At 41.7% G+C, this 18,578-nt stretch overlaps 2 protein-coding genes across 4 annotated transcripts; both read right to left on the bottom strand.

Moving 5' to 3' along the window:
* Positions 1-239: 239 nt before the first annotated feature.
* DDX55 (DEAD-box helicase 55) lies at positions 240-8,755 on the bottom strand. 2 transcript variants are annotated; one of them, XM_030025179.2, is made up of 14 exons: positions 8,607-8,755; positions 8,182-8,232; positions 8,007-8,093; positions 7,316-7,407; positions 7,140-7,202; positions 6,266-6,415; positions 5,596-5,785; positions 4,939-5,021; positions 4,412-4,543; positions 3,320-3,412; positions 2,527-2,641; positions 1,640-1,808; positions 972-1,264; positions 240-477 (listed from the first exon to the last, which is right to left on the bottom strand). In XM_030025179.2, the coding sequence occupies exons 1-14, from the start codon at positions 8,712-8,714 to the stop codon at positions 310-312; spliced, it is 1,794 nt and encodes a 597-aa protein (XP_029881039.1). In that variant the 5' UTR covers positions 8,715-8,755; the 3' UTR covers positions 240-309. The 2 variants fall into 2 exon arrangements, with proteins under 2 accessions (XP_029881039.1, XP_029881041.1); XM_030025181.2 differs by lacking the exon at positions 7,140-7,202.
* A 1,161-nt stretch (positions 8,756-9,916) lies between these two features.
* TMED2 (transmembrane p24 trafficking protein 2) lies at positions 9,917-16,115 on the bottom strand. Of its 2 annotated transcripts, XM_030025188.2 has the most exons (5): positions 15,813-16,115; positions 14,241-14,433; positions 13,803-13,823; positions 11,744-11,851; positions 9,917-10,664 (listed from the first exon to the last, which is right to left on the bottom strand). In XM_030025188.2, exons 1-5 carry the CDS (start codon positions 16,098-16,100, stop codon positions 10,540-10,542), a joined length of 735 nt encoding a protein of 244 aa, XP_029881048.2. In that variant the 5' UTR covers positions 16,101-16,115; the 3' UTR covers positions 9,917-10,539. The 2 variants fall into 2 exon arrangements, with proteins under 2 accessions (XP_029881048.2, XP_029881051.1); XM_030025191.2 differs by lacking the exon at positions 13,803-13,823 and having other exon boundaries at positions 15,813-16,059.
* Positions 16,116-18,578: the final 2,463 nt, after the last annotated feature.

Genomic DNA, 18,578 nt, shown 5'->3' with positions numbered 1-18,578 from the left:
TTATGGTGTATTCAGACTCATTCTGAGGTATGCTGTTACTTACTGATCTGTGGTACATACCCAAAAAAACCAAAATGAAAACCTACACAAGGCTGCTAATGGAAACCTGCAGCTCCTGCCACGCCACACAAGAGTGGTGCTTTTAGCTTTGTTCTTAACTGCAGGCTTGTTCGTATGTCTTTATGGATGCCAGGTCTCTTTATGAAGAAGTTAGATCAATTCTGTTCTCTGCATCATTATTTTGTTAGAAAAATACAGTTTTATTGAAATAGGCAGTATTTTAATGTAAAAGTGGCGTTAGAATAACTGTCAACCTTCAGACTCTAGTTCAGCAACAGCTTCTACTTTAAGTCTACTCTGGCTGCCTGTTAGTCTCTTCTCAAACTCTTCTTCGCTAATTTTTCCTTTTTTTAATCTTTTCAAGAGTCTTGTGTCATTCAGCAACTCTTCCATATCCTCATCTTCAATATCAGAGCCCTGTTGGCAGTTGAAAAACAACAAATTAGACACAACACCAAAAGGTTTTCATTCTGTACAGCTGAACATAAGAGAAGCTTACAACTCAGATTTTGCCAGGAGTATCCAAGCAGGAAATAATATTCAATTTCCACCTAAGCAGCTATCCAATTCTCAGTTACACTCATTGAGAATTGAAAAAAGGAAAAAAAAGAAAAAGAAATCAAGTACTGTCTACCATCATGCCATACTGCTGGACCTCTGAGCAACAAAAATCTATGCTACCTATGCTGGCAGCATTACTGACTAGCATCAGAGTGCTAAGAAGTTATTTTAGTGTTTGGCTTTAAAAAGCTTCTCTATAATTTTTTTATGCTTTGCCTCTCAAGGTCCTAAAAAGTTAATTTACAGTCGTCAGTTCCATTAACCTAAAATCCCATGGCTCTCTGCAATTTCAAAGTATGTACCTGTGCTACAGCAATCACATGCGGTTTAATAGAATGGACACAGTTTACCTCTTCACGCTTCCTTTTAGCTGTTATTTTCTTTTTCTTCTCCCTCTTGGCTTTCTGCTTTGACCAGGCTTTGTTCTTTATGAATTTCTTTTTCCCTCCATTTTCCTGTCTTTCTTTTCTTTGTTGTTCTAATTGCTTTTGTCTCTGTTTTTCTCTATTTTTATCCTTAAATGAAATGGAGTCTGTATTAACAGTGACTGGAGTAAAGTCTGGAAAACATTTTCCTCTTAGTTCAGGCATCTTTGGCATTTTTAACAATGCAAAACCTTTGGCAAGGCTAGCAAAATCCAGATCTGTTAAAATAAAGATTTTAAAGTCAGTTTCCTGCTGGATAAAAAGTTACTTTCACTAAGTAAGTCACAGAAAAACACATCTTATTGTATTGTTTGCATTCTATACTTAATACTAGTGACAATACTAAGTCACTTTTATTTATGCTTACGTCAGTTTGGTCAAACTCACTAATTAAATGTTTTCTCTTGAAAACAATGAGAAACAAGTTGCTTGAAAAAATAGGAGTTTTGTCAGAATCTAATACTGCAGAAAGTAAATCTGAGATCAGGAATCAGTAGTTGAAGCTTGTGGACAAGAAGACTACGTTTTTTCCCAAACCAAATACTGTTTTCTGAAAAGAACAGTAAAAGATACCAGTCTCTGCTGGGAATTACCTTTTATTCGGAAGATGAGATTACATTCATGTTTGGCATAAGCCTGGATGTAAGACACAAAGGCTTTCATCCCTTTCTCAAACACTGCCCGGTCAGCTAGGGCCATGGACTTGAGTTTTGGAAGAAGATCTAACACATTTGTCTGTGGTTTCATTTCCTGCATGGGACACTGCAAGCCAGAGAAGAAATACAAAACCAGAGGAAAAGTTCAGCTGAATGATTTTAAGTGCACTGTGAATCTTCAAACACACACTTCTTCCCCAGTTAATCTTCAGTCAGCTTTGAGCCCTTTTCCCCCTTCTGCTTGGTCATTTCAACACACTAGTTCACCATTCAGCCCCACACAACAGATGTCCTAGCCCAGCAGAAGAGTTCACACACTGCAGCTCCAGAGGCGTAACATCATCTCATGATCTCATGCCTTACCAACCTACGTTCTCATTAACAGGCCTCTAGAGAATTTATACAATTAATCCCACAAATGCAGGACCAGGCACAGGAAATTATCAGAGTTAAAAATAAACAGCAGAGAGGGTGGGGTGTATGAACTGGTGGTGGCGGGGTTGGGGGTAGGACTGTAAGCCAGCGCTGCCCTTCTGGAAATGTTCAATCAACACACCCTTAGAAATGAAGAGCCTTTCCTTGCTCAATGCATCACAAATTCCTGTTACAAACTCAGGAGATAACACTGGGAGCAATCGTGTTCTAAAAGGTAGTTGCTTTGGTGATTAATAAGCAGCTCTTGTCTTTTTTTAATTATGCAGCGCTGCTAAAACATGACCTACGCATATGACCTTAAGTTCTACAAATTCTGATATCAAAACTCCTATCAGTAAGCTTGTCCACTTGCTCTTTCCTGCTTTGAGGTAGAATAAAAGTTTACTAACCTTTTGGTTGATTGAGAGAAAGTTAACGTAAGATTCTTCCATGGGAAGCAAAAATACAAGTGCACTGCCTACATTGCCGATCCGTGCTGTTCGACCACAGCGATGCACAAAGGCACTGAAACAACACAATACAGAGCTAACTTAACAGGAGATGCTCAGTCTGATTTTAAAGTACTAGGCAGTAAAAGGGTGAATCTTGTGGAATGGAAAATAGAGTGTGCTATATACTTTTGAACTAAACCAACAGGAATTAGTAAAATGTAATACAAGAGATGTGTAGCAGTGCCACTCAGTTGTTAGGACTGTATGCTAAAACAAGGGGTATCTGTTTTGGGGGTAAAGTTTAAGCAGGTTGTAGGGAGAATTATGACAATGGAAGGTAAAATACATGGAAAAGCGGCTTTCATGTGAGCTTTCAATGTACCATTCCTCGAAGAGCTCTGTCCCCCCTCTCATCTCTGTTCTCATGCACCCCAGTGTCTTACTTCTCGTTATTTATTTGATACTCTCATACTAAGCCTTACACCAGAGTGCCTCTTCACACAAATATAAGTGGCGACCACTCATTTGACTTAAGCGCATGCAACACAAAGTCATTTCAATTCACAGCAGTTACAACAAAAATTGCAGTGTTTCAACCTCCCTTGTTCATGCACTATTTTGTGTGTTCACTCAGACTAACTTCCAGGCAGCGATTAAATGTCTTCCGCAGTTTGGGTTCCCAGTTTATATCTGAACAGTACAGTAACATGACCACAAGTAGAGTAAAGGTTCTTAAGATCTGAAGTTGTACCTCGCACTGCTAGGTGGGTCATACTGTAAAACCCATTGTACTTCTGGAATGTCTATGCCGCGGGCCATCACATCAGTGCAAACTAAAATGCCACTAGGAAGAAAAAAAAGCATATTTTCATTAAACTGTCATTTGAGAAGAGCCAGTCTCCCCCCAGCTGTGTATTCTGCATCTACACTGGAAAATGAGGAACAAAACATTTTAAAACATTTGTTTTTTGAATAGAGAAAAAATATTGTAAGGTAGTTGCAGTTTTCACCAACTAAAATTCTACGTAACATTATGAAAAGGAATGTGATTTACATTAGATCACTAAGAAAAATAAATTCCCTATTACAAGTTCTATTTTTAAATCACCATTGCATCCACCACGGCTGAACAGAATACTGTAAAAGTTTTAATAAAAGACTTAAGTTGTTCTTCCAGTCTGCTGGTAATTATTTTTCTTATAATATAAAATGCTAAAACTCAGGTCCCATGCAATAAAAAAAAAAAGACAGCTAATGAGGCAAGAGTCTCTTAACAACATCCTGCAAAGCTGACGAAGAATACTTTTCTGCAGGTAAATTACAACATTGTGTGGCCATATTCTTGTTCATATACTAATAAAAGAGTATCCTGGATCTCCACTCTGGTTACCAATCGGGAAAAGGTTCCCTATCAATGGTACGTTTACACAGCAAGGCTAATGTGCAGTTGTAGCATGTGACGGTACAGTGTGCCCAGTTAAAATAGTAGCACTGATAGCAGCAGTAATGATGGGCTTCATAGTGCTATGTTTGGCCAGCAAGGAGCACAAACTACAGAGGGTCCCAGGCTGCAGGATATCCTAAATCCGTCTCCCTGCACCTTCCATGCTGCCACACGGATTATCTAAATTAGGCTGGACATGCTCCAGTCACATTTGCACTTTGTGATCACACTTTTGAGTACCTAAGCGTAGTTTGTGTTATTATAAATACATTCAGAACCAGCTAGTAGCATCCTTCTCCTCAGCACAACGCCACTCTTCCGCACTAAAGTGGCAGACAAAATTACGTATCCCTTACTATTCTTACTTTTGGCTGGCTTAGCCTATTCATATGTTCTTACCCTGGGAGCTTCCGAAACTCAGTAAATATCTTGTTACGCTTGTGCTTCATTTTCCCGTGAATGCTCATTATTTTCACTTGTTTAATTAAGGATTCCAAAGCCTTCCCATAGTATTCCACACAGGCACACGTGCTGTTGTGATACAGACAGACATAAAAGCAAAAGATAACACTGCATTTTTAATCTGGTTTAGACGGCCAAGCTAGAGTGGTCTGAGATCTTTCAAAAATATACACTATTGCCTATTTTTATTCAAAATATGTACATCATTTTTATAATTAACATATAATCATCTAGAATGCCTTACTTTAAAAATGCATATAAAATTTATGTTTTGCTTAATAAAGTTCAACACAATCCTGACATGAAGCAATGATAATCTCTTTTTAGGCACCATATTCTACAAGATAGCTATTAAAATTAATTGCTTTTAAAATAGTTGTGTCCTTGTCAACATAGGGCACAGTTTTGGAATTTAAGTAATAAAACACCATACTGTTTTCACAATGAAACACAAACAGAATTACCTGAAAAAGACTAGATGTTTTTCCTGTTTGTGCTGTCGAAGAAAATGCACCAACTGATTAAATTTTTCATCTGCTTTGCAGATCTATACAATGCAAAAGAAAAAAAAATTAGAAAATGGACTTGATACAAAGTGATCTGCCAGTTTCCTCCATTCATTGTGCACTGATAAATGCCTACAGGCATAATTTCGTAATACTGACCATTTGTACCACAGTTCATCATGTGGAATATTACTCTTTTATGTATCTTAAGTAAAAACAAATACTTAAGCTCCCAGTCTTCCCATCCCCAGCCACAATACCTCTCCTGCAGTAGTACCTCAAGTATCCCTCAGCCACTTTTCTGGATTTGCCAAAGTCTCGTCCCATACCCATTCACTACAAGCAGGTCAAGGAGCCACAGCACTGCAGCTAGTTTAGGGTTACAACTCCTGGCCAGCTAAACAAAACCCACAGAGCAGGAAACAAGAGGGTTGCTAATTTACATCTTTCTCCTTAGCTTGGTTACTGATCTTTGGAGAACCTGCAAAAGTCTTTGAGACTTCTGGTTCCTCTATTAATGTGATCCTAACTGGCCAAGACTTAAAAACTTATTGATAGAACCAGGAAAAAAGAAGGGGGGAACAACAAACCATCACGAAGCACAGAGGTTCGCACCATATAATAGTTCTCCAGGCGTGTTGGAGTTTTCTGTGTGTTGCTTGCTGCCATTCCCTTCTCTTTCACGGAGATGCGGACAGGATTCCGGAGACCTGCTCTCACCAGGTTCTCCACCTCTTGAGTTTGAGTTGCTGAGAACAGACCTGTCCGTCTCTGCTTGGGCAAAAAGTCCAGAATGGCATTTAAACTGCAAGTAAGCACATGTAAAACATAACTGTCCCAAGACTTCCCTCAGAAAGTTTAATCACTGGAAGTAAGAGCTTACAAACAAAATAGTTTTTATTATCAAATGCCAATCTTCTATTGAACTAATTACCTTAACTTTGAGAGAAAGAGAAAAGAGACATCAAAGCTTATTTGTTGAAGTGTTTTAAGCCATTCTGATGTGTAAATAATGATACTTAATCAAGCATTAATATAGCATGTGCTAATATAGATCAGAAAAAAAAGACATTTTAAACTGTGTATTCATCAAGGATCCACTCTTTCCTGATTCTCTTCCCCCTTAGCAATTGCTTTATGCAGCCTTCGGAGCAAGGAGAGATAAAAGAACAAAACAGAAGAAATCTAACTTTAGAGGTCATTGTAGGCCACGCTCATTCACATCAATCATATATGAACTCATTTAAAACTTCAGAAGTATTACCAAAATTTATTATTTAAATACCTTGCTTCAAAGCCCATATCTAGAAGTCTGTCTGCTTCATCTAGTACCAACACATCAAGAGACTTCACACAACCTGCTAGATCCAGCCCATCTGCTTTTCTTCTGAACAGATCCTCCAAGCGGCCAGGTGTAGCTACAATGATGTTCCCACTGTTTGTGAACAAGACATGTAGCAATTTTGTAACCGTGCAAGATAAGGACTTTGGGGGAGCTGCCAACATTATTATCGCAGCACAAACCTGTACACAAGTTGACTGCATTCTTCAATAAAACAATTTCATTTTGTCACTTCTAACTCTATTCATGTCTCAGTGCCTTTCAGACACTATGTTGATGGGAGAAAAACAATCAGGTGAAAGCACACCATTTGTGATAAAAAAAGTTTAGAATATAATAAGCAACTATGGAAAGCAACTATCAGCTAGAAGAAATATTTGGTACCTATATGCAAAAGTCAGTGGCAAATATGATAGCTTCAAGACTTCATCATCGGTATCAGCACCAGTTCCGGAAAACTATTCATCAGCACAGTCTCAATCTCACTAGAGCCTACTGCTAGTACAACATTTACAAGAAAGAAGGAACTGAAATATTCAGTGAAGAGTTTTCAGCTCACCATGCTGCACACTGTTCTTCACCCAAACAGCATGTAAATGATACTGATTTCACACATGATCCTTTCCTGTTGTCTCATTATGGCGTATCTCACCCAAGGAAAAGAATCCACAACTTCCTCAGCATACACCTAACCTACTCACGCATTACCATCAAATTTTAGCACCAGCAAGACCGAAGCCCTAATCTCAAAACCCTAAGGACATGGAGAAAACCATGGCTGCAAGGCCCTGATAAAAGTTATTGACAATCAACTCACCCGTGTTCTTTAAACTTTTCAACATCTTCCATGGGATTCCTACCACCAATTAAAAGAATCTGACTGAGACAATAAAACAGAAAGATTTAGGTCATCTTTAAGTTTTGCTAGTGTACGAATGACAGAAGTCCGAAAAAAAAGGAACTGTGGTCACGACAAGCCTAAAGTTCACTCACCTAAACCTGGGGAAGTGTTTTGTGAAATGTGATAGCACCTCATCAATTTGAATAGCTAATTCTCTCGTTGGCGTGATAATTATAGCTCCAACCTACACATGAAAAACAAAAGGAATCTGTGGAAAATAACAGACTAGAAGATTTGGGCAAAATTCTCCCTTACAAGCTAAGCGAATACGAGCCATATTTATGATCCCAGTTTTAGACTAAACATTTCCATAGAAACACAATAAAGTATACAAAATAACACAAAATATCTATGAAAGAGGCATTATACCAATGTGCAAAATACCTCTGCTCAAAGAACAGTATCTAATAATGAAATTTAATAGCAAGTAACAGTGCAAGCTCCCTGTACACTAAAATGTATTCCAAGTCAACGGATGCTAAAAAGCATTCAAAGACTCTTGTTTGCAGTACATCATTGTATTTGATATTTTAAGACATTTTTCTAACAGCTCAGAAACCTGTTTTGACCATGTCAAATAAGAAGCTGTATCTAAGGGCAAAGAAAGCATCCCAATATTTATTTTCAAGTTTTAAACAGTTTGCTGTTACTGCTGTATCAAAGAGCTGAGCACATAGTCACTTTATGTGTATGCAATTTTCCTTATTGGTACTTTTCCTGAAGTCCTCAAATCTTGTCGGCACGTCATAAAAATATACTCAGAACTGAATAACTTGATCTTACCTGCATTTTCTTTAATTTTTCTTCCCGTCTGAGAAGAATTTCCAGTATGGGAATGACAAATGCTAAGGTTTTGCCACTGCCTGTTACCTGTGAGACGGGAAACAGAGTCAGCCCTCCCTCAGCTCCAGAGACAAACCAAGAAAAGCAACAGACTCAACCAAGAAAAAGCACTCACCGCTTCTGCTGCAACATCTTTGTTATTCATGAAGAGCGGAATGGTGGCAGACTAAAAAAAAGAAAAACATCACATGAACGGTTGAATTGGCTACGGTGGAAGTAAAACTCACAGAGGCTAAATCCCCACAAGTGACATCCAAGCTCTCTCTAACCATTACCCAGGCAGAGCCAGTGACTGGAAGCCAAGGGCTGCTGCAGAATCCAGTGACTGCTCCGACCTGCGCCCTCGGGGCTGCGACCGAGCCCACCGACACCGCCCAGAGGGGACGGCGCAGCCCGTCCCCAGACCAGCACGGGCTGGCCCAGGCGCTGCTGACACCGCCCGCACCCTCCTTCCTCAGGCCCTGCTCCCGCGCCGGTGCCCCGGCTCCCCATTCCCTGGGACAACCGCGGGCCTAGGGCCGGCGGGGAGCGTCCCCTCACCTGCACCGGGGTCATGCGGGCGAAGCCGAGCTCCCGCAGCGCCTGCAGCACGCCCGGACTCAGCGCCACGGGCAGCGACTCCCAGCTCCCCTCAGTCACCGCCTCCATCTTGGACGGGCGCCTCGGCCCCGTCCGCCGCCCGGCCTCTCCCCCCACGTCCCGGGGTGCGGCCTCGGCGGGGCCGGCCGGAAACAGGCGCCGCAGCACTTTGGTTCCGCGTCCGCTGCCTCCCACCTCACCCTGTGGGTTTTTTGCCTCCTCTCAGAGAGAACTGGGCAGTAAACACCTGGCTATAGTAAAAAAATCATATTTCTGTGGCAAGCGGCCTATCATAGCAAGTACTTCTGCGGGTCATACAGGAGCACCGTGACACCCAGCTGCCCGGGGTGGGGCAGCAAAGCCGTAGGTTTAGAATGACCTGCGATTTCTTCTACCTGCCCACGGAGTGAGATGAATTCCTGATATCCTAAGAGATACTCTGTGAAAAAGCTGTGTGCTAAACTATACTTCCTTAAAGTATCAAAGAGGAAAAAAAAAATACAAAGTCACTTTTTTTTTTTTTTAAAGAATTTGTTTATTTATCGAACCTGGGTCATATTTAGATTCACAAGCAATTTTTAAATGTACATCTTAGAATTCAATTTTAAGTGTTTTACACAAAAATATTGGCACACAACAGTTACAATAAGGTGTAACAGCCACCTTTCTGAAGAACTGCTGCAAGTGTTTGCCCAAGGTTGAAAAAACTTTACCTGGAACATGAAAACCTGTAACAAATTTTAAATTAATTGTACAAAACTGTTGTGTGTTACTTGTAGAGGCTCACCCCTGGAAAAGACCCCACCCCACCCCCAAAAATGATTACAACTAATATACATCAGTCACAACATAATCCTGGCTCAGCACCCACATCAGACGCTTCTTTAATTTTTAAACCAATCTTCAGATACCGAGGAAAGTAACTTTATACAAAAACAAATCTACATGTGCCTGAAAACAAAAACACACCAGTATTTAGCATTATGCTAATTATGATCAGATAATGGCAGAGACTGCCACTTAACTTAAATACAAGGGCTGCATAGCATCGCAATAAACCCCCAGAATCATTAACCCTTTGGCACCAGGAATCCAGATTTCCTGAACAGTAATGCATTCTGCAAGAGCGCCAACAGTCTGAGCTTTGGACCTGCAAAAACCAAAGGGTTAACCATTGTTTGCCAAGACACTGCACACAACTGGCTTCGATATAAAACCTGTGAAAGACTAAAAACCATACAATGAACATTCAGTAATGAGAGGAGAAAATGTATTTTCATATCGACCATTTAATTTAAAAGAACTTTGGGAATAAGTTGATGTAATTAGGATCGTTACTGAAGACTTTCTTTTAAATAGCAACTAGGTATGAATACTAGATCGGAAGTGGTCAGCTGTCTTCTGTTCATTATCAGAACAAAGTTCCAATCGCTCCTCCTTGGCAGTTTATGTAAGTGAAGAAGGAATTATTTTGATTTCATAACACCTACTGCAGGGTTAAAGATGTCAGAAATGCAAACAGTCATGTTAGGGCCTTGTACCGTTTCCCTAGATAGAACTGCAAGTACTTAGGAAAACAGGAAAAAAAAGTTAGAAAAGACATCAACATTGCTTGTTACTACAGTTGAAATACAGCATTTGCAGCTTGCTTGGACCTCGTTTAGCATACAGACTAGGCAGATTTAAGTGAAAAAAATTATGCCAATTAAGTGACAAGATTTCAGCACAGCTTTTGCTACAGAAGATATATAAAAACAATTCATTTTTAACTAGGAAGGAACATAAGCAAATAAGTTTTACAGTTCAGTAAAGAGGGTTCAGAAACTAAATGACTTTTTTGTGACCAGGATGTTTGGTAGACAGTGAACTGAAATCCGGGACCAGAAAAGTACTCTTAAACAACCCTTCGGACTTCAAAAAACCTCTTCAGGTAGTAGATTTGTCCCAGTGTCATGGCAACTAGTACAAGAGCTTCAAAGAATGACCAAAGAACCACTCTGCTGTTTGTGTTGTCATTAACTGGGGGGAAAAAAAAAAAAAAAAAAAAGTAGTAAGTAACAAAGCATTTAAAACAAACTTAAGACACACTTTGTCATTGAAACTGAAGTACTGCACATAAACCACTGATATTTGTATCATGTCATTACAAGTGTCCCAGAAGGACTCTGCAGTCTTGGAGATGAGATCTGAGAGCTGAGGAGGGGGTATTTTTCTGAGCAGCTTGAACTGTGCTATGCAATGGTAAAACATCTGGTTTTAACCTCAACTTTGGACGTACACTGCAGCATCTTTCTCTATTCTGCCCACCTCCAAAGAGGCCAGACAGAAGCTTGTAACTGTCAAACAGAAGCCACTTGCTTTTTCAAGTAACGGTCGCATATTACGGTCTCAAAGTCAAGTGGGAAATTTCTAAAGGTTCATCATCTTTGGTTCTAAAAATTCAGCATTTTCTTAAATCAGACCATTAGTAACAAAAGTCATAAAACTGGAGATACTCATAGGTTCAAAAAGTTAAGGGGACAGTGCTTTAATGTTGTATTTTTATATTAAAAATATTTGCCCTTTATTCTCACTGGGCTTCCCCTAATGCACCACTTATCGCTCTCAGTCATACTTTAAAGCTGTATTTCAGAAAGTGAGGGTTGTGACTCGAGAGTTAACCATATTCTATACTTGGAAACAACAGTAGTTCTGCTCTATTTCAGCAAAATATTAAAAAAAAAAAACACTTTGGCTCAATTATTAAGCCACACCCACTTCAAGGATGAAGTAATAGTTCAACCAAAGTCTATCCCTGGGAACCATACCATTACTGATATCTTCGTGAATATGCCATTCAAAGAACTATAGAATTTACACCAATTAAGCAAAGACTGTTTTGCGTAACAATCTATTACATAAGAGGCAAGCCAATTTAAAGAAGATTGAAACATCAACTACATCCTTTACTGTGTGGGCAGGTCCTTCAGAACTTGTTCTAAATTTTTTTTTTTTTTTTTTTTTAGTAACTTGGAATAGCTTTCATGGGCTTGTATTTTAAATCACATTTTGTAAGTTCATCTGAGAGGGGAGAAGGCATTTAAGTCAAAGACACATACTTGCTCTATGTATTCTTTCACGAACTTCCATGTACTCCTGTTCGTGCTTTACAGCTGTCATGGCCACTGCTAACTCATTAATCATCTCTTCTAGCTTGTTCTGATGAGCTGCGGAATAATTTCAGAAGCATCAGAAAGTCTGTTACGGACTCAAAAACCAATTTGTTAAAATTTATGAACGGTTACACTTAATTTCTTGCCACATAAGAAGTTCTGAAAAATGCAGTCTGTACAGCTGAAAACTTTCTATCTTTACAGCAAAGTAAAGTTTAGCTTTCCTAGCGCCACTTTTCCTAACACATCTCTATGGTATTTAGTAAACGGGAAAACTTTCTCCACATCCGACTAGAAGGCAGAAGACACACAATTTAGAGTCAGTACAGACCACTTATTTCCAATATGAGCATACTTTTTCAGAAAAACAGAATGTAAGAACACGAGATCAATACCACACACTAGTATCTATTTTGCCAATATCGTCCAACATATTCCAAGCAAATTGTCTTAACATTACAGCTTTTCCTAGTTGTTAAGCTTGCAAAAATAGAACAACTGAGAATTTAGCTTAAGATCATGATGCTGGCAAAACGAGATCACTTTCTGAAGCAACATTTCATATCTTGTGATCTTCCAGTTTAGCTGAAGCACAGCGTTCAGCAGAAACAATGCCAAAGGGGCCTGGCAGAGGGCAGGAACTGGCTTCAGGTTCTGGTATGTCGTGAAAGCAGAAAAGGAAAATACCAAACCAATGATAACAGAAAACTAGCTTGAGAGAGTTCAGCAAATGGAAGGATCAGAGATCCAAGATTTAGCGACTTGACGTCAATCACAGCATCTTTTAAATACACTCATGCTCAAAGAACTGTCCATTTACAAATTTATAAATTATGCAAGTAATTTTCAAAGTTTTCTAGCATCAAGAGAAGTTCAAGATACCATTCCACAGACACACCCCGGGCAATCAGCTCTCTTGAAAAAAGTCACAAAAACCAACACATTTGCCATTGAAGGGACATACTTGACTTTCAAGCTACCTTGTTACGTTTTTATTTATAAACTAAGTGTTTCAGATCACAATCTGAAAATAAAGCTATTCAAAATACACACCTTATGGGGAAGAGTCAAAGAGAGGACCAGAGAATAACTCATAAAAGTTACAATTAATATCTAAATAGTTGTGTAAACCACACTCACTTTGCTAATATCGTAAACCCCTTACTTTCACTGCCAACTGGTCATTGCAATAAGTGCAGTTTATCAGTAAGAGACGAAATTAGTTGCAGGGATTGTTTAAACCCACTCCAAAAAAATACACTCAAGAAAAAGTGTTTGCCCTAAAAATTTAAAGCTACGCTACTATTTACAACAGATATATTCAGACTCAATAAAAGATTTAACTGAGTCTTTCTGAAGAAAAACAGAAGTTAGGAAGTTGTTACTTTTTAAGTGATATCTAGCACTCAATGCAAACAGTTATTTGCTTGCTAAAATAGAAAAGAAGAATTTTTTGCCTTTCTAGCTACAGTTAGTGATTTCTAAATAAAAACTTCGTAACTTGTTACCCAATACATTCATTTCTTTCTTTTGCAGCAAATTACAAGTTTGAAGTTTTTCCCCTTGTAACACTACTGATAATTCATAAGCTAAAAGAAGGAGCTTATTGCTTTCAAAAGCTCTTCATTACTCAACACCCACTTTAGCAATAGAAAGCAAACACCATCTAAAATATCCAATGTTCTTGGATGTTCAGTGTTTTAGTTTAATTTCACCTAAAACTCCTGATTAAGTCTTCTATTAGCCATAAATAACCACCTGAAGACAAACTGTCACGGACAGTTCAAGGACCTGATCCCAAGAGCTGCTAACTATATAAACCTCTCGATGGAAGCTTGCGGGTGCTCAGCATTGCTCAGAATCAGACCTTTTATGTAGTTTATTAAAAAAGACATTCTCATGCTACAAACAAATGTTACAGAGAAAAAGCAAACGTTAGCTGTTAGTGAATAAACATATGCAAAAGACAAGATGCTAATGAGCTTTCAAAAAGCAGTACACATACCATCCCAGGTATCTCCACCACCTAGAGAAAAGTGTAAGAGATGAACACAAGTACAGGACAAAAGGCTGCAGATAAAACAGTAATTTACACAGCTAAGAAAATTTTTATATTAGCACATTTATCAAAGAGCTCAACTAATGTATGTAGTAGTCTACACACTGCTGAGCAAACTAGAAATCAGAGAATGAACCTGATGAAAAGACTAAGGATGAAAGCATTAGTTTCTGCAGATGGCCAAGTGATTCCCTGGTGATTTTGCGCTAAATCGTGTAATGAGGTCTAAAACCATCCATATCCATTTTAGCTGTGCAAGAGAACAGCTAACTAGACAGCCTGAAGAAACATGAATTCTGAGATTCCTAGTCAAGTTCAGAAGTCATGCACGTAGGGAAAAAGCTTCTGAGCCAGAGCTAATTTCTTTACAGGAGTCTTCCTCACCTTCTGTCTCCATGTCTTGCCCCTTTGGAGCTTCCCCGATATCAATAGTGAACATCACTATCTTGGGAGTCATGGTGGACATTCTGTTGCTAAAGCAAAACTTGTAAGTCCCATCCATGTGGGCGGCAAACGTGTATTTTCCACTGGACTCTCGATCGCCTTTATAAATTCCTTTATTATCAGGCCCTGTAATCTGGATGGGGAAAACAAATTATCATACATTTTATTTAAAATACAGTGGGTTTAAATACACCATTACAGCACTGCATGCATATTCTGAAATTATCCGGTCAGATTTACCAATACCATCTGTAATCTGACTGGTTTGGCATTCTTAATACTTTCCCTCTCACAAGTCAACAGCAGTGATGTGTTTTTCTGCACAGAAATATTTTTTTTAAAAAAACAAAAACAAAACAAAAAACTTCTTGGTAAAGAAAACCATACATAAGCCTCTCTTACTGGCCAAGATTACTGGCCTTCCATACTCAAGATAAGAGGCATTCAAGAACAAGTAAACCAGCTATTGACAGCCCTGGCTGTTAGCCAAATTAACAACTGCAGGGGAAACCTTATGTCTGACATTTGAAGGAAAACAAAAAGGGAAGAAAGATGTTCTCCCATATGTCAATACTACTTTAGACACACAGTTGTGTATTGCTGCAGTTACCATTTCCAATGGACTATGGGCCTGAATAGGGACCGGTCAGGGTGACTGTGATCTTAAGACTTCCATCCCATCAGGCCACCAAATGCTGCTGCTGAGCTTCCGTTAGTGACATCTGAATGGGATTTCATAGCTTCCTGACTCTGTACCGTATTCGAGCAATGCGTAATTTTAAACAATTCTATTCATTCTCAGCAACAACTCACTCATGATGAATTTATCCCAAACAACTATCTACTCTTCACCAAGACAGAAGGAATTCTTGTTTATTATTCTCCTACTGGTGTGAGTGAGGCCTCATTGAGGAAAAGGACTTACCTACAACTTTCCAGACAGCAATCAACCTGATTAAAGACACCACCTTCTGATTCAAGGGGAGACACGCTGCTCCCAGAATAAGCAACAGGTTTTTGTAAAGAGTAATCCTGTTCCTTCTTCCCGCCAAACAGTTTATTATGACAAGCCTACACCGAGCAGAATAACGAAAAAAACCTCCAGAGAACGGCCCCAAAAGCAGGCAGACTGCCTCCCGCAGCAACAGCAGAAACGACGAGCAGCCTTAGCCGAGGCACCTCGTCCCCTCCCGGACCGCCCAGGCCACCAGCCGAGGCCCGGGAGCACTCCTGTCCAGCGAGCCGACGGCGAGACCGCCCCACGGAGCCCCGGCGACGAGGCGGGACCGTCCCAAACTTCACGGACGGTTTTTCAACCCCCCTCAAACCGACGTTTGCCCCCTCGCCTCCACAGGGCACCGGCGCCGCTGCTCTCCCGGGCGCTGCCCCGAGCCGCCACGGCCTCCCCACCCCCGCACCCGGCGCGCAGGGCCCGGCCGCCGGGGCAGCCCTCCCCCTCAGCACGGCACCCGCGGCCCAAGGTCAGCCCGCCGCGGCGGCGTCCCGCCTCACCTCCACGTCGATGTCCAGGAAGCCCCCCTCCGCCACCTCGAAGATGAGCCCCATCTTCGTGCCGGAGGGCACCCGCTCCAGGAAGCACTCCTCAGCGTGCGCGTCGATGCTGACGAAGTAGGCGGCAGCCGGGGCCGCCAGCGCGGCCAGCAGCGCCAGCACCGCCCGCACCGGCGACATGGCGGAGCCCAGCGGGAGGGGGCACCGAGCGGCGGGCCAGCAGGAAAAGGGGAGGGGGGACTTCCGCCTCGCGCCACGCCCCTTCCGGGGCACGGGGCCGCCGCTCATAGGCCGGCACGGCCCCACTGCCACGTACAGTCTGTGCTACGGTGGCCATTAAGGGACCGTTCCGAAAGGGACCGCCTCAACCCTGAGGCAGGGATCGCGCGGCGCAGGAGGCGGGGCCCGCCCTCGGGAGAAACCAGTGAGCACGGAGCAGGGGCAGAGCCGCGGGGTGAGGAACCAATCAGAACGAGGCGGGGAGAGCTGTCCTGTCAGAAGGAGCGGGGCGCCGAACGGCATTGGGCGGGCAGCTGAGGGGGCGTTGCCCGGCTACCGGGGGAGGGACGGCGGGAGCGCGGGAGGCCGGCTGGCGGCTCCTGAGGGGATTTGGGCGGGCGGCTGCCACCGCAGTCCGGCGCGGCCCAAGCTGCTGAAGGCCGGGATACCCAAACTTGCTACAGCAAGGTAGAGAGTAACGGGGAAGCCCAGTTTGTGGGCTATTCATTGCGCACAAGAAAACACAGTCAAGATACGCGGCAGGCTCCTGCACCACCCAAGGCAGATTGCGCATAAAAAGCCATTCCATGCATGGCCATGCTTAAATGCTAATTTTCAGTTAAAACTTCCAGTCAGAAATACGGAAGGTCATGCTTGAGCTTAAGGAAGTCTGTTTTCCTGACTAGCTGATTTAATTATCCGCAGAAGATTTAAAGACTAAAGCACAATCTGGCTTTATAGTGAAATATTTATGTGTTTGCCTCTGCCAAGTAAGCGCCAGTTATTGTACTCAGACATTGCATTTGTCTTCAGTTGTATGACAAATGTTAACCCAAATACTTGATTTATGTAAGTAAATTCTGCTCATCTCACTCAAGCTGCCAGTTTTGAGCTCACAGAGCCGGCTGTGTTAGTGCAGGCTCAGGGTGTGGACATGTGTGAAAAGGAAAGCTTTTGGCAAGAGAAGCATGAACTTGAGGAGTTGCAGGTCACTTACATGACTGGCTGGATAAAAGACCTCTCCTTCCGAGTCACTGAAAACTCCTATTGTTTTCAAAGAGTTTGGATCATGCCAACCTTGAACCTACTGCTTTCCATACCATAAACTGCTGTGCTGGTTTTTCATCTATCTCAGTAGTAGTTTTAGTCTTGTCACTAGTGTGTTCTTGAACTTATTACTTTTTTCCTCTACATGCATTTGTACATAACAATGGGAACTCATTTAATACTAAATTCTGGTGGCATGAACTCTTTTTTCTCATCTATAACTCGGACAAAATGATGATTTCACAGCATATCTGTTCCCCTGAGGTACTGCCGAGTGTTCTCCAAATGTTCTGCTCATACTGCTACCCGTCCTCATGCTTTCGTGAGCAGTCTTTGCCAGGAAAGGATGACTACTCCATTATTCACCCTCATGCTCCCTCTGGAACTTTGTGCAATATCCTGCGGTGTTCAATTTTGGCAATAAATTTCATGAATGATATATTTTCACAGGATATCATTGATTATTATTGTAAGTTAGACAACTGAATGTCAAACTCAGACGTCTGGAGGCTGTTTTGTTATCCTTCTGGCTGCCCAGCTCAATGAAGATGAGTGCCTACTGGCAGCACATGAGGAAGATCGGAATTTTGTAACTTGTGACAGAAAGAGATAGCAACAGTATTGCATGAAAAAGTTTGTCTGAGTGTCACAGTGTTGCATTTCACGTCATTCATACCTCCCATTCTCTTGCATTGGCCTTCTGCATCTGCCAAAAATAGAGAATTAGTGCAGCATTCATTCACAACACGCAGCACTTATCAGTCACTCCAGGCCTGGCTTTTGCAACTCCATTTTTATTTCTCCTGACTAGTTCCAGTGTTTGACGTTATTCATAGTACCTTTTCCAAAAAATAACGCATTATTCCTACACTGCATACAAGAAGTGGCAAGAGTTGACCTAAAATTATTTCAGGGCACATTTAATTTATCTGTAAAGACTCATCTGGAGCACCTCTTACTAAACACCGTGAGAGTAAGAACATTTAAAAGTGCACAGTCATGCCTGAGGGCAAAAATACTGAAAAACTTAAACAGAAAAAGACATTTTGGTTTAGTTTAAACTCCTCTGTAAGTGGATCCGTGCCAGCAAACCACTCGGATGTATAAAATCTCCACTGATACTCTGAACACGTGTACAGGTGTAAAGACTGTCTTACTCTGCTCCTGCGGAGCGAGGGCCTAAAAACCCTGACGACGTGCGAGCCGCTGGGTGCGAGACCCTCGCCGTCCTGCAAAATGACTTGTTCACCCCGTGACGTTTGCCTCTAGCCATCCGTTAGCCTTCGTCCTCTTTTGGAGCAGGGGGACCCTCTTTCCCCCTTCCGTCTCAGTACCCCATGCGAGTCCACTCTGAACGCAGGCGCTGTGCTCGCTCTCAGGCACCGTCGTACCACAGACACACGGCTGCGGCCCCGCCGCCGCTGCAAACCCGCTTCGGTGCTGCGTATCGTCTACGTGGGATCCCCAATCCTCAACACGCGCGGGTGTGACTTCTGACCC

The sequence above is a fragment of the Aquila chrysaetos genome, chromosome 9 (genome assembly GCF_900496995.4).
Source record: "Aquila chrysaetos chrysaetos chromosome 9, bAquChr1.4, whole genome shotgun sequence".
Lineage (NCBI taxonomy): Eukaryota > Metazoa > Chordata > Aves > Accipitriformes > Accipitridae > Aquila > Aquila chrysaetos.
This window is presented reverse-complemented; position numbering and strand designations above follow the sequence as displayed.

Excerpts from the sequence above, each read along its gene's own strand:
- DDX55 (XM_030025179.2), bottom strand. The coding sequence starts at position 8,714 with ATGGAGGCGGTGACTGAGGGGAGCTGGGAGTCGCTGCCCGTGGCGCTG. Across the intron at positions 5,022-5,595 it reads GCCTGGAGAACTATTATATG|ATCTGCAAAGCAGATGAAAA; the intron begins GTGCGAACCTCT and ends TGCATTGTATAG. Across the intron at positions 1,809-2,526 it reads TTCTCTCAATCAACCAAAAG|TGTCCCATGCAGGAAATGAA; the intron begins GTTAGTAAACTT and ends TCTGGCTTGCAG.
- TMED2 (XM_030025188.2), bottom strand. The coding sequence starts at position 16,100 with ATGAGCGGCGGCCCCGTGCCCCGGAAGGGGCGTGGCGCGAGGCGGAAG. Across the intron at positions 13,824-14,240 it reads GCAAGACATGGAGACAGAAG|GTGGTGGAGATACCTGGGAT; the intron begins GTGAGGAAGACT and ends ACTTTTCTCTAG. Across the intron at positions 11,852-13,802 it reads TGGTGGAGATACCTGGGATG|CTCATCAGAACAAGCTAGAA; the intron begins GTATGTGTACTG and ends ATTATTCCGCAG.